This window comes from Lipotes vexillifer, unplaced genomic scaffold (assembly GCF_000442215.2).
Source record: "Lipotes vexillifer unplaced genomic scaffold, Lipotes_vexillifer_v1.1 scaffold4, whole genome shotgun sequence".
Classification (NCBI taxonomy): domain Eukaryota; kingdom Metazoa; phylum Chordata; class Mammalia; order Artiodactyla; family Lipotidae; genus Lipotes; species Lipotes vexillifer.
In genome coordinates this window covers 3,595,452-3,607,522 of record NW_006785876.1, presented here as the reverse complement: position 1 = coordinate 3,607,522, position 12,071 = coordinate 3,595,452, and the positions used below count along the sequence as shown (strand labels likewise).

The 12,071-nt window shown below is 51.2% G+C and overlaps 2 protein-coding genes across 5 annotated transcripts in view; one reads left to right on the top strand and one right to left on the bottom strand.

The window, feature by feature from the left end:
* CCND3 (cyclin D3) overlaps positions 1 to 1,602 on the top strand; it is a 7,375-nt gene extending 5,773 nt beyond the window's left edge. For 3 of the 4 annotated variants that reach the window (XM_007458211.1, XM_007458210.1, XM_007458208.1), the window contains one exon: positions 380 to 547. In XM_007458211.1, coding sequence (XP_007458273.1) covers positions 380 to 547 — 168 coding nt within the window. Of the gene's footprint in view, positions 1 to 379 lie in introns of all 4 variants that reach the window. The other variant, XM_007458209.1, reaches the window with a different exon arrangement.
* A 1,324-nt stretch (positions 1,603 to 2,926) lies between these two features.
* BYSL (bystin like) lies at positions 2,927 to 11,674 on the bottom strand. The gene is made up of 7 exons (XM_007458207.1): positions 11,407 to 11,674; positions 8,036 to 8,186; positions 5,514 to 5,652; positions 5,060 to 5,193; positions 4,308 to 4,468; positions 4,100 to 4,202; positions 2,927 to 3,603 (listed from the first exon to the last, which is right to left on the bottom strand). The coding sequence occupies exons 1-7, from the start codon at positions 11,672 to 11,674 to the stop codon at positions 3,261 to 3,263; spliced, it is 1,299 nt and encodes a 432-aa protein (XP_007458269.1). The 3' UTR covers positions 2,927 to 3,260.
* Between the last annotated feature and the right edge of the window lie 397 nt (positions 11,675 to 12,071).

The window sequence follows — 12,071 nt, the reverse complement described above, 5'->3', positions numbered from 1 at the left end:
CCGCCGGGCCCCGTCTCCACTCCTGGTTTCGAGTGCCCTGCCTTTGGGGCTTCTGTGGCCTTTTATCCCCTTCCTTGGTTGGAGAAGCAGCAGGTGTCTTGGGCGGGCTGAAGGGCACTGTCCCTGGGTACCCTTTTCTTGCCAAACGGTGTGCAGGAGTGGGGGTGGGGGATTTGGTGTCAGATGCTGGGCTGCTCTCACACCCTCTTGCCACATCCTCTTGCCAGTTTCTGAGAATTGAAAGCTGATTCCTGGGGCTGGGCTGTGGCCTAACCTCCCCAGACTTCCCTGTGTGCTGGGAGGTGTCCTCCAGCACCTGCTGCCACATGCTGTGGGGGGAGGGACGTGGACCTTCCTCACCGTTCCCCCTTGTTCCCAGGACTGCCTGCGGGCCTGTCAGGAGCAGATTGAAGCTGCCCTCAGGGAGAGCCTCAGGGAAGCTGCCCAGACCTCCCCCAGCCCAGCGCCCAAAGCCCCCAGGGGCTCCAGCAGCCAGGGGCCCAGCCAGACCAGCACTCCCACAGATGTCACAGCCATCCACCTGTAGCCCTGGCAAGGCCCCCTCGAGTGGCCACCAACAGCAGAGGAGGGGACACTGCCACCCCCCTCCCTGCCTGCAGGAACGAACCATGCCACAGCTGAAGCCCGAGGGGGCTCCTTCCTACTTGCCTGTCGCAAGCCGAAGGGGTCGGGTCCTACCTGTCCCTGCAGTGTGCACTAAGGGGCCTGGCCAGCTGCGGCGGGTGGCCAGTCAGGCTCCTCGTCCTCCCTGCATCTGACCAGCTCAGCCCCATCCCAGTCCTAGCTGGGGGCGGGCCAGGCTGGCCAGAGATGAAATTGAAGTCTGTAGAATACACGTGCCAGCATTCCTTTTGGGGGCCCCCTTATCTCTGGGGGCTCTCGTGTTCTCAACTGCCAAAGTTGAACCCAGGCCCTCGGCAGTGAAGGGGCGGAGTCCTAACCACTGGACTGCCAGGGAATTCCCTAGTTACTGCATTTGGATTGGGGTCTTTCTGAAGAACCCTCACATGTTCTAGACACATGTGAGAAGAAAGAGTGGACATCTCCTCTCAATGCACTTGGAGGCCCCTGCATAATCCATGCTCTCAGCTGCTCCTAGAGGGAGGGGCCCTGGCCTCTGTTGGAGGGGCAGGAACCAACCTCCTCGCTTTGCTTTCCGCTCAGCTTCTGTGTGATTGGGGGGGTGGAGGGGCAGTGCTGAGGGAAGAGGTTGTTTTAATTTATTAATTGCTTTGAGTACAGCTGTAAGAGGGTGTGGTGGGGCCCATCTACCCCGAGTGGTGGTGACCCTGGTGGTTGCTGCATTCTTCCCCTATCCTACCGCTAGAGGATCTTCATGGCCAGATCTTCATGGCTGAGGAGCTGCTACAGCCTGGGGTGGGGCCACACCCTCCCCTCCCTCTGGCCCTCTGCTCCATCCTGCAAGGCTGGGGGATGAGGTAGCGATGACCTGGAGGTGACCGAGCCCCCTGTCTGGAGAGCGAGGCAGGCCCTGTTGACACAGGTCTTTCCCGAGGCCACAAGGTCCAGGCTGGCGGCCCAGGACCATCATGCTACCTTAATAAAGATTCTGAAATAAAACTCTCTTTGGCTTCTTGGATTGGATGGCAGTGTGGGCAAAAGCCTATTTCTAGGGGGTGGAAATCAGTGGTCTCAAGTAGGGGTCATCAGGCCTTTTCTGTAAAGGACCAGAGTAAATACTTCAGGTTTTGTGGGCCATACGGTCTCTGCCCCAGATATAGTCAGTTTTGCTTCATAATGTGATCTATGCATTCCTAAAAAGCACTGCACCATGCAAAATTGCACAATAAAAACCACAGGGCTTATGGGGAAAATGGGGCTTGAGGCACTATACTCATACTTAATGAGGGATACTTGTCTTTTAAAAAAAGGAAAGATAGTGCTTTTACACATTAAATGGTTAAAAACGCATACTGCAATAAACATGGCCCTTTATCTTGAAAAACAAACACCACCTGAAGTCTGCTGTGGAAGTGGAGGTCGGAAGGATGTGGAAGGTGGGTTGTAACTCCAGATGTGGGTGTGGTACCAACCCGCAAGGTGAACTGGTGTCGCTAGCACATGTCTTGAGGTATGTGCATTTTGTGTATCATCTGGCTCAGCTCAGCTGGGTAGAGTTTTCTGCTTTCACCTAGCGTTTCTCAAAGACAAAACTGCATATAAATGTGAAATTTGCTTTATGATCAAATTCCTCCCAAATACAGTAATTAGGCTGGAACAAATTCACATTCTCCAAAGCACATAACAAGGGTTCTAGCCAGACTGTACTCGCCTCTGCTGCTGTGGCATGAAAGCAGCCAGAGAGAACATGGAAATGGATGGGTGTGGCTGCATCTTAATAAAACTTTATTTATGGACACTGAAATCTGAATTTCATATAATCTTCACCTATCACAAAATACCCTTCTTTCAATTTTTTCCCTAGCCATTCAAAAATGTAAAGATTCTTAGCTCACGAGCCATAAGGAAATAGGCATGTGACCCCGGTTTGCCAACCCTTGGTCTAAAGCTTTCATTAGCTAAGAAAGTCAGGGAACTGGTCTGGTGGTGACCCCGGGCTTGACCTTTCTCGCCTCTGTATCTCCACTTTCCTCTAGGTGTTTTCTCCTAGCTCTTCCAACCACAGCTGAGACCATCTTGTGAACAACCTCCTGGTTGCTGGCATTCTCCCAAAGTAGACTGTGTCAGGGGAAGGCAAAGGCTGTGCCCTCTAGGGGCTGACAGGGTGGGTACAGCCTCGAGAAACAAACTTGTCTGAGGGGGGCTCAGCTCCCATGTAAACCGGGGAAGAAACCACTGCTACACAGGAGCAGGGATGCAGTGCCCACCTGCACAAAATAGGGAAAGCAGAAAGATCTCCACCCACCACATCAAAACACTGAAGTTCAATAAATACCTGCCTTTTGTTTTTATCTACCTCCCAGTGAACTGACACAACAGCCTGAGAGAAAGTACCCACTCCAACCCCCAGCTGGGAAGTGGGACTGTCAGGCTGTGGAGTTTCAAGTCAGGTCCCAGAACTGAGCAGGGATGCAGGCCTAGAATGGAAGAGAGAGCCGGCCAGACTGAGTTCTCCCTGTCCAGAACTGGGGAATCAGAGGCCCGTGACCTCTTGTGGCCCTGAACTGGGCCTTCAGCTATAAAGGCTCAGTGTCACCTTTAGTCAGGGGCAGGGATCCTGGTGTCCTCCCATGCCCTGCAGACCAGGACAAGCTTCGTCACTCCGTGGTGATGGGAACATCTACATCTCGGGGGACGGCACTCTGAAGCTCGCGCCTGATCTCGGGAGACAGCAGGGGATGGGGCTGCAGCCGAAGCAGTTCCAGGAGGGCCTCCTTCTGCTCTGTGGCCAGGTCAGCCTTGTAGCGCTGGACCAAAGTCAGGAGGCACTGGTGCCAGAGCACGGGTAGCTCACGCTTCTCCGTCCGGAAACCCAGGAAGTGGAAGACCAAGGCGTCCAGCACCCGGTAGGGCAACGCGTACTTCTTATCCAGCAGCAGCCTCAGGAAGATGCTGGTGGCACCGCTGTACTCCATCTCTGCGATTTTCAGCATGGCTGCACTAGTGGGGAAGGGAGGTAGGGAAACGCTGGAGGAAGGCTTCTCCTTTTCTGGCCCTTACACTGTGCTATCCCTAAAGGGGGAATCTCCGGCATTCTTTTCACCTCCCCTATCTAACTCCCTTGACTCCAGTTACCAGCACTACGCTGACTCACGCCAAATCCTCACGTCCGGCTCAGACTGCTTGTCTCAGTATTCAACTAGAATAGGTCCAAACGTCGTGAGATCTCCACCCCTAACTTACTTTCTTCCCATGTTCCCCATTCTTTCATTCATTCAACTATTTACTGAGTACCTACCATGTGCCAGGCCCTGGGACCTTGTTCCTGTGGAACTGACATTCTTGTGGAGTAACGATACACCCACTGGCTTAAATGAGCTGCAAACCCAGGGCTATGCTTAGCTCCTTCCCCACTCTGCATCCCCCATCCCCGGTCCTGGGACTCTGCCGTGTGGAGATCCGCCAACCAGTGGTCCTCCACCCCCACCAACACTACCTGGAGTGCAACACAGGGATGGAGCACTTGGTGATGATGCTGCCCACGATGATGGCTTCCCGGAGGGTACACGTGCCCGACTCACACAGCGGGATCAGGATGCCTGGGGAGGGGCAGAGGGGCAGTCACTCTAAGCCCAGAGTGAGAGAAAGGAGGTACTGCAGGAGCTCCAGCCCCTCCCTTTCTTAAGTGCCTCCTGGGTTCCCACCTTTAAACCAGGCTCCAGGCTTGAAGAGAGCCTTCTTCAGTGCCATGTAGAGGTGGAAGTTGAGTCGTTTGTACTCAGCAATGTCATCTCGCACCCGGGGGAGCAGGACCAGGTTATAGAAGCGCTGGGCCATACGTTCCTTTAGGTTAGAGGCGAAAATCCTAGTGTTTTTGGAGGAAAGGGGGGAGATCCCAGGTCACCTGATAGTCTGGAGCTGGCCTTTTAAATATCAATGTGGATGGTACATGCAAGAGATTGGAGGGTGTGTGAAGCGAGCTGGGTGCATGCAACACCCAGGTCAGATGAGAGAGGGAAAAGGAGGGGCAATGAGATGTACCCAAACAGGGTGAACACGGTCTGTCTTCGGGGTGAGTCAGAGCTCTCCCAGGCAGACAGGTACCCAGCTGTTCACCTTCCCTTCTCCATCAATGGGTACCCTCTATCCTTCTGTCACCAGGGACTTGTGCATGCCTGGGGAGCCACAGACTTTTGAAGCCACCCTGACACCCTAGGGTTGTATCCTCGTAGTTTTGAGCCTCTCCCCTGGAAACTCATCACAGGACATTCTTAACAGGGTCTCGGCTCCAAAACAGGAAACAGAAAAAGCTGGGAATATGATGACATAAAGAAGCATGAGACAGCACTGTGGGGGCAAAGCTAGGATGTAACGGCAAAGGGAAGGAAAGCCTGTCCTTCCCACACCCAGCCCTTCCCTACAGACCCAAAGCAGCCCTGACCCCCATCTGCTCTACCTCGTGGCTTGGTACATGGCAGCAGCGGTCCAGGCCTCAGGCTCTGTGACGTAGAGGATTTGCTCCCAGTTGGAGAGGGCAGGGATGATCTTAAATGCCTTGGGCAGTTTCCCACTGCGGTACTTAGACAACACCTGATGATGAGAGAATAAAATCATCATCGTCATTAACATTCACAATGTTTACCAGGTGCCAGGCACTTGTCTGGGTGCCTTTCATACATTAACTCACTTAATCCTCACAACCACCCTGTGAGGAGGTGCTATTATCATCCTCATTTTCCAGTGGGGAAACTGAGACCAGAGAGTCAAGTAAGCAGGAGAGCAGGACCCTGGAGCCGTGCACTCTGACCCCTGAGCCCACTCTCAGCCACCAGGCCTTATTTCTACGAGAGAAGTAGGCACCCAAAGCCCCTGTGAGGGAGTCCCATCACAGCTCTCCTCTCAGCTCTTACCTCCCGGACCCCTCTGTAGACCTCCAGGACCCGGGGGTCCAGCTGGGGCACAGGGAAGCCTGACACCTCGGACATGACCGTCTCGACTTCCGTCTGCTTCTCAGTTAACTTCTCCATGATGATGTCAGCTAGGGTGCGCCTGGGAGAAACGGAGGGAAGGGGTGGGAGTGCGTGCTCTCAGTCCAGGAAGCTCTTGACTCCCCACGCAGTCCCTTGAGAGCCCCGATAAACTTGCGATCTTGTCGGCACACGTGACCTCAGTCCCCTCTGGGCCCAACAACCCAGCACAGAATCCCTGCAGAGCACAGAGGACCCGGCAGTCATTCAGCTCAGGATGGAGCTGACAGTCGTGTGTGGAGGCGAGGAACCTAGCCTCTGAAGTCAACCTGCCTGGGTTCAGGTCCTGGCTCCTCTGCTCCCTGCATGACCCTGGGCATGCTACTCTGCCTCTCTATGCCTCAGCTCCCTCCCCTGTAAAACAGGGATAATAACAGTACCTACTCTCATAAAGTTAACATGAGGAGTAAAAAAGTTAGTGTATGTACTCTACGTGGAACTATCAGTGACAGTAGTAATAAGTTTGTGAAAAGTGTTCCTATTTCAAACACATCCATCACATGCTGCCAGTGTGCTGAGGACTCTCCAGTTACAAAACCCTGGTCTGACCTCTCCAGAGTACCAGACACACCTCAATTATATACCAAGACTTCTGGTAGCTGGGATCATTAGGGAGAGACGATGGCACACACTTACCCCCCTTTTAATTTATTAAAGTTTATGGAAAGAGGTCCAAGATGAATGATCTTTTTTTCCCAGCCTCCTTAAGCACAATCAGACCGTGATGATTCAGAATTATCATTACATTGGGCTTTGGTGCACTAAAGGTGTCTTCAGGGTCTGCTGAAGTCTATTTAAAATGGCTCCTTAAAATAGATAACTAATGAGAACCTACTGTATAGCACACAGAACTCTACTCAATGCTCTGTGGTGACCTAAATGGGAAGGAAATCCAAAAAAAGAAGGGGTATATGTACACATATAGCTGATTCACTTTGCTGTACAGTAGAAATTAACACAACCTTGTAAAGCAACTATACTCCAATAAAAATTAATTAAAACAAAACAAAACAAACATGGCTCCTGTCTTCCAAGGGCAGGACTTTCCAGATGTGCCCTCACACTGTCCATGTGACACCCACGTGAGGTATTGTTATTCCCATTACTCAGATATGGGAACCGATATGCAGAGGGGTTAGTAACTCACCCAAGGTCGCACAGCTCACGAGTAGTGCAAAGAGTCAAAGCCTGGTCTTTCAGGTTCTGAAGGTCAGGCACCTAACAGTACATATGTGCCCCCAAACTAAATGGCCTCTGACTGCTGAGCTCACGTGGGTCTAGCCTGCTCTCTGAAGATGCCAGCTGTCACCCCTCAAGACTGTCAGGAGCCCCTGTTCCTAGTAGCTTTACTTTTCTGTTGACAACAAGCTGGAAAACCACCCTGCCAAGCTTGTCAGAATGGGCTGCGAAAGAGGAGTTACAGCCGCTGGGTGGGAACCTGAGAGGCTCTCTGGTGGGACCAGCACGCACTTTGTAACATCCACCTCAGCTGCTGCACATCACACTGGGAAAGGGGCTCACAGCTTCATTCTGCCTCTCAAATACACAGCCATGGAACTTGTCGTTCAGCCTCCCTGCCTTCCCACAGTATTACTAGCAATGAGACATGCACGAACCCAAGAGCCTGAAGAACCAAGAACAATGTCACATTAACATCACATGGTCAGAATGAACTGGTCGAGGGCCCTTATCCTAGACTCCCCTCTCCTGGGCCAAAATCCACGGGCTCTGGAGTTTGAACACAGGAGCTTAAAAGCCTGCATGTTTTGCACCTAGCATTTACTACAGATGAGAATGAGTTAGTGGTTCTAACTGTGGGGTGCTTTTGCCCCCTGGGGGACATCTGGCAACGTCTGGAGACAATTTTTGGTTATTACAGCTGGGGGGACGGTCACTACTGGTATCTAATGGATACAAGTCAGGGATGTTGCTAGACATCCTAAATCGCACAGGACAGCCTCCACAGAAGAGAATTATCCAGCCCAAAATGCAGTAGTGCTGGGGCTGGAAAACCCTGGAAAAAATGAAGCTTAGGGTATGAAAAAGATGTGGCTAAGGAAACTGAGCTCACCACTAAGAAAACTGAGCATACCAAGACCAAATGCAATGGGACAGATCACCCAGAGAGAGAACAAGGCCTGCAACTGTTTGCCCAGGTAATCCAGGCAGTTCTAAGGCAGAGGGGGGAGGAGGTATTTTGAGTCTGGGTCATTCTCATTAAGAACAGTCCTTTGAGGATGGGTCACTTTTGTCAAGGCGGTTCCCCACAACTCGCAATGCTCAATTCCCAAAGGTGCGGAATCAAAACCCTGCCAGGACACATGCTTCTCTGCATAAAAAGTTTCTTCTCTATAAAGTTGCTACCAGGACCCGCTCTCCCAAATCCCAGGCCATGCCAGCCCTACCTGGCAGGAGGGTTCTTGTTCATGAACATCTCAATGGCCCGCTCATCCTCGGGGTCCACAACCACCTCTGCGTGGTAGTCTGGCCCTGTCATGGTGGCAGCCTTCTCCAGAGTGGGCCACTCCTCGTCATCTGATCCATCCTGTGGCACTCCTGGACCCAGAAGAGGGGAGATGAAATGGGTGAGCAAGGTAAGCGATGGCTTAGGAATTCAAAGGTTAACCATCATGTATATGGTCCAGGGCTGGCTTGTAATAGACACAGACGTGCAAAGTGAAACTAGTGATGCAAATGCTACCTTCCAGTCCCCGGGGGGCGCACAATCTTGCTTGAGAAACAAAATGTACACATATGAACCAATGAGACAGTGATAGCAGTAAATAATAGTTAACACACTATACTCAGTTATATACCACGAACTCTTCTAAACACTGTACGTAACCATCATAAACCCAAGAAATAGGTACTATGATTATACCCAGTTTCAGATGGGGATGCTGAAGCACAGAAAAGTTAAGTGACTTGCCTAAGGCAGGCAATCTAGGCCTAGACTGTGCATTCTTCACCTCTTTTACACGCATGGTAGGGCTTGATTATGTGCCTAAATGAGTGGCAGAAATGATATATACCACAGGCACCCAGAAGATGATGAGTGCAGAGGATGGTTAGGCTCTGGATAGGCAATATGGGAAATGAAGGAGTGTTTACCAGACCTGGGTAACAACACTGGCAAGAAGGCGTGGTTACAAGAGTGTCTGTTGGGAATTCCCTGGTGGTCCAGTGGTTAGCACTCTGCGCTCTCACTGCCGAGGGCGAGGGTTCAATCCCTGATCAGGGAACTAAGATCTTGCAAGCTGCATGGTGGGGCCAATAAATAAATAAATAAATAAAAAATTTAAAGTGTATAATCAATGGTTTTTAAAAAAAACAAAAACAAAAAAACCCAAGAGTGTAGACAGTTGCAAGAAATAAGGCTAGATGGGTAAAGTGAGGCCGGGCAGTGAGTTCAGATTTCAACAGACCAACCCATCTGAATAACCGATTATTGGAAGACTACAGCTGGCTGGGCGTCTGAAAAGGGAGGTAATAATCTAAGTGGGGAGATAGAACACTACACATGAACAGGTCATTAAGAACAGAGACTGTGTGATAAAAGCTAAATAAGGGGGGAGGGGAACACGCACTAGATCTTTTGTCTCCACATGCTAACAACTCCCAAATCTGTACCTGTAGGTGGATCTCCCTTCGCTCCAGACCCTAACTCCAGCTGCCTCCTGTAGAGCTGGGTCATGGATGACCCACAGGCACTTCAACCTTCACCTGTCATCAACCACACTCACTCCCTTTCCCTCCTAGGTCTACACTACTCACCGTGTTCCACATCTAAGTAAACAGCACCACCATCCAGCCAATACTAAGCCAGAGCCTGGGCAGCAGGCCTGCCTTGTCCCTTGCCCTCACCCAAAACATCCAATCAATTACCAAGTCCTATTCCATTGTACCTCACAGAATCCCTCTTAAAGCCTTCACGCCCCCGTCAAAGCCTAGGTCAGTTATCACCTGTTGCCTGGATTAATTCGACAATCCCCTAACTGGTCCCCATAGTCTCCAATAGCTCCCCATTGTCTTTAAGGCAGCCTACAAGTCGTTTGTAGCTCTCGCTCTGACCTACCTCACCATCATTCACTCAGCAAACGAGTGCCTGCTATAAGTGAGGCACTGTTCTGGGTGCTGGAATATAAGCAAACAAGAGAAACAAAAACATTCTGCCCTTATAGAGCTTACATTCTAATGGCGGAAACAGACGATGAACTAATATGATATATATTACGTTTAAAAAAGACAAATGCCACGACAAAAGAAACGTAGCAGAAGAGAGAAGCTGGAGTGTGGAGACAGGGGTGGGGGTGTTGCAATTTTTAACGGAGTGCTCAGAGCAGGCCTAGGGGAAGCAAAAAAGGTCAGACTGACAAAAGGCGTAGTTCACACAGGTCTTTGTAGACCACTGTAATCCTCGAGCTGTGGAGCTGAGAGTGGACTGTAGAGGGTATGGAATACTAATTAGCAGGCTACTGCAATCATCCAGGTGAGAGATCATGGTAGTTTGAACAGGATGCTGTTCCCAGATGGTGAGAAGTGATCTGATTCTGGATATATTTTTAAGGTAGAGTCAACAGGACTTCCTAATAGATCAGACGTGGAGTGAGGAAGAGAGCAGTCCAAGGTTTCTGTCTGGAGCAAATGGAAGGACATCATGCCATTAACTGAGACGAAGCAGACTGTGGGTGGAGGTTTGGCAAGATGGTCAGGATTTCTGTTCTGGACATGTGAAATTTGAGATGTCTCAGACTTCAAACTGGAGAGGCTGAAGAGGTAGCTGAAATATAAGAATCTGGGTTTCATGGAAAAGATCAGGCCTAGAATATGAACTGGGAAGCAGTTACCAAATAGATGGTATTTAAACCTGGAAACTGATGATAGCACCAGAGCAGTGAACAGAAGTGAAGAGAAGAGGTCCATGGATGGAACCCTATGCCACTGCAAGAGGTTGGTGGCAAAAGAGGAGCCAGCAAAGGCTACTGAGAGGTGAGGAAGTTGTAAAACAGGTATGTGATGTTTTAGAAGCCAAGTAAAGATACTGTAGCCAGGAGGCTAGTGTTCCATTGCGAATACTGCTCACAGGACAAATGAAAGATGAGAGCTGAGAAACAGATTAAGCAACTTGGAGGTCAACACTCCCAGCCTAATAAGAAAAAAATCGACCACCTTTTAATTAATCTCTCTCCCTCTTTAGCCCCTAATCAATATTGTTATTTGTGCTCAGAGCCCTCCCCACTTCTCAGGTCTTAGCACAAAGGCCAAGCCATCTGGGAAGCCTGACCCCCCAAGACTAATGCTATTGTTATCAGAGAAACTACACTTCATCACGGAGTGCATTATTCTAATTGTCTATTTCATCGTCTCTCTCCTGGGCTAGATTATAAGATCCTGAAGTCAGGTATTCGTCTATCTTGTTTACTTTTTTACCTAAACCATCTAAACTCCTAGCACAGTGGAATGTACATAGTAGACATCCCATAAGTATTTACAGAACAAATGGATAAATACTAGCAAAACTTAGTGGCGTGAGCAAACACATCCTGTTGGCCTAACCTTGGGGGTGCCTAAAAGCGAGTGCCTAAAACTAGGAGTGGGAGTGGAGGTCACTGGCCACCCTCATTCCGCCTCAGGGTTGGGTGTCCCATTCCATTACCTTTGCAAGAGTGTAATACGGCCCCCTGTTCTTCTATTCCAAGCTATTCCCCTTCCGGAACCTTTCAGCCATCCACCCCAGCTACCCACCCTCTTCCTCGTACCCACCCCGGCCACTCACCCAGCCGCGTGGTGCGCTCCCGCGGCGCCGCGGGCCTGCCCCCGGTCCCATGCTCGGCCTCGAGCTCCTCTTGCTGTTGCCGCGCTTGCTGCAAAATCCGTCGGGTCAGCCGGGGCCCCACGTACTCTTCCTCCTCTTCTCCGGTTCCACGGCCCCGTCGTTTTTCCCGGGCCCCTGCCCGCACCGCGTCCCTAGCCAGGATTTGCTCGGCCAGGGGCGCATGCTTCTCCTGACCCCCGGCCCCGCGAGCCGCCTTCAATTTGGGCATTTTTCTCGAGAGCCTTGCCGGGAAGGTTCACACGTGTGGATGGAGGAAAAAGCCCTGAATGCGCTTGCGCAGTAACCTCCCAGCGCCCAAGATGCCACACGGAGCTCACAGCGCCCCCTCGCGTTGGGAGGCCGGGACTGCCACCAGCGCCGCCCCATCGCCTAAAAGAGCTCATGGGTCCTGGAGCTGGACTCCAGAATAAACTCATTGCATTTAATGTTGGCTTCTCTAAGTGGTGGCAGTGCGAGCCACGCTTTCCTAGCTTCATGGATCTTGGCCAAGTGTTCCCAGTCGAACGGAAATTCCCCGAACGGGAAGCCGGGGCGGTGGGGGTGGGGGTGGTGGTGGTGGTGGTGGTGGTGGTGGTGGTGGTGGTGGTGGTGGTGGTGGTGGTGGT

Coding starts and splice junctions, on each gene's coding strand:
- BYSL (XM_007458207.1), bottom strand. CDS start 11,674: ATGCCCAAATTGAAGGCGGCTCGCGGGGCCGGGGGTCAGGAGAAGCAT. Junction 5,194..5,513: donor TCTACAGAGGGGTCCGGGAG/GTAAGAGCTGAG, acceptor TCTCATCATCAG/GTGTTGTCTAAGTACCGCAG. Junction 4,203..4,307: donor GCCTGGAGCCTGGTTTAAAG/GTGGGAACCCAG, acceptor GCCCCTCCCCAG/GCATCCTGATCCCGCTGTGT.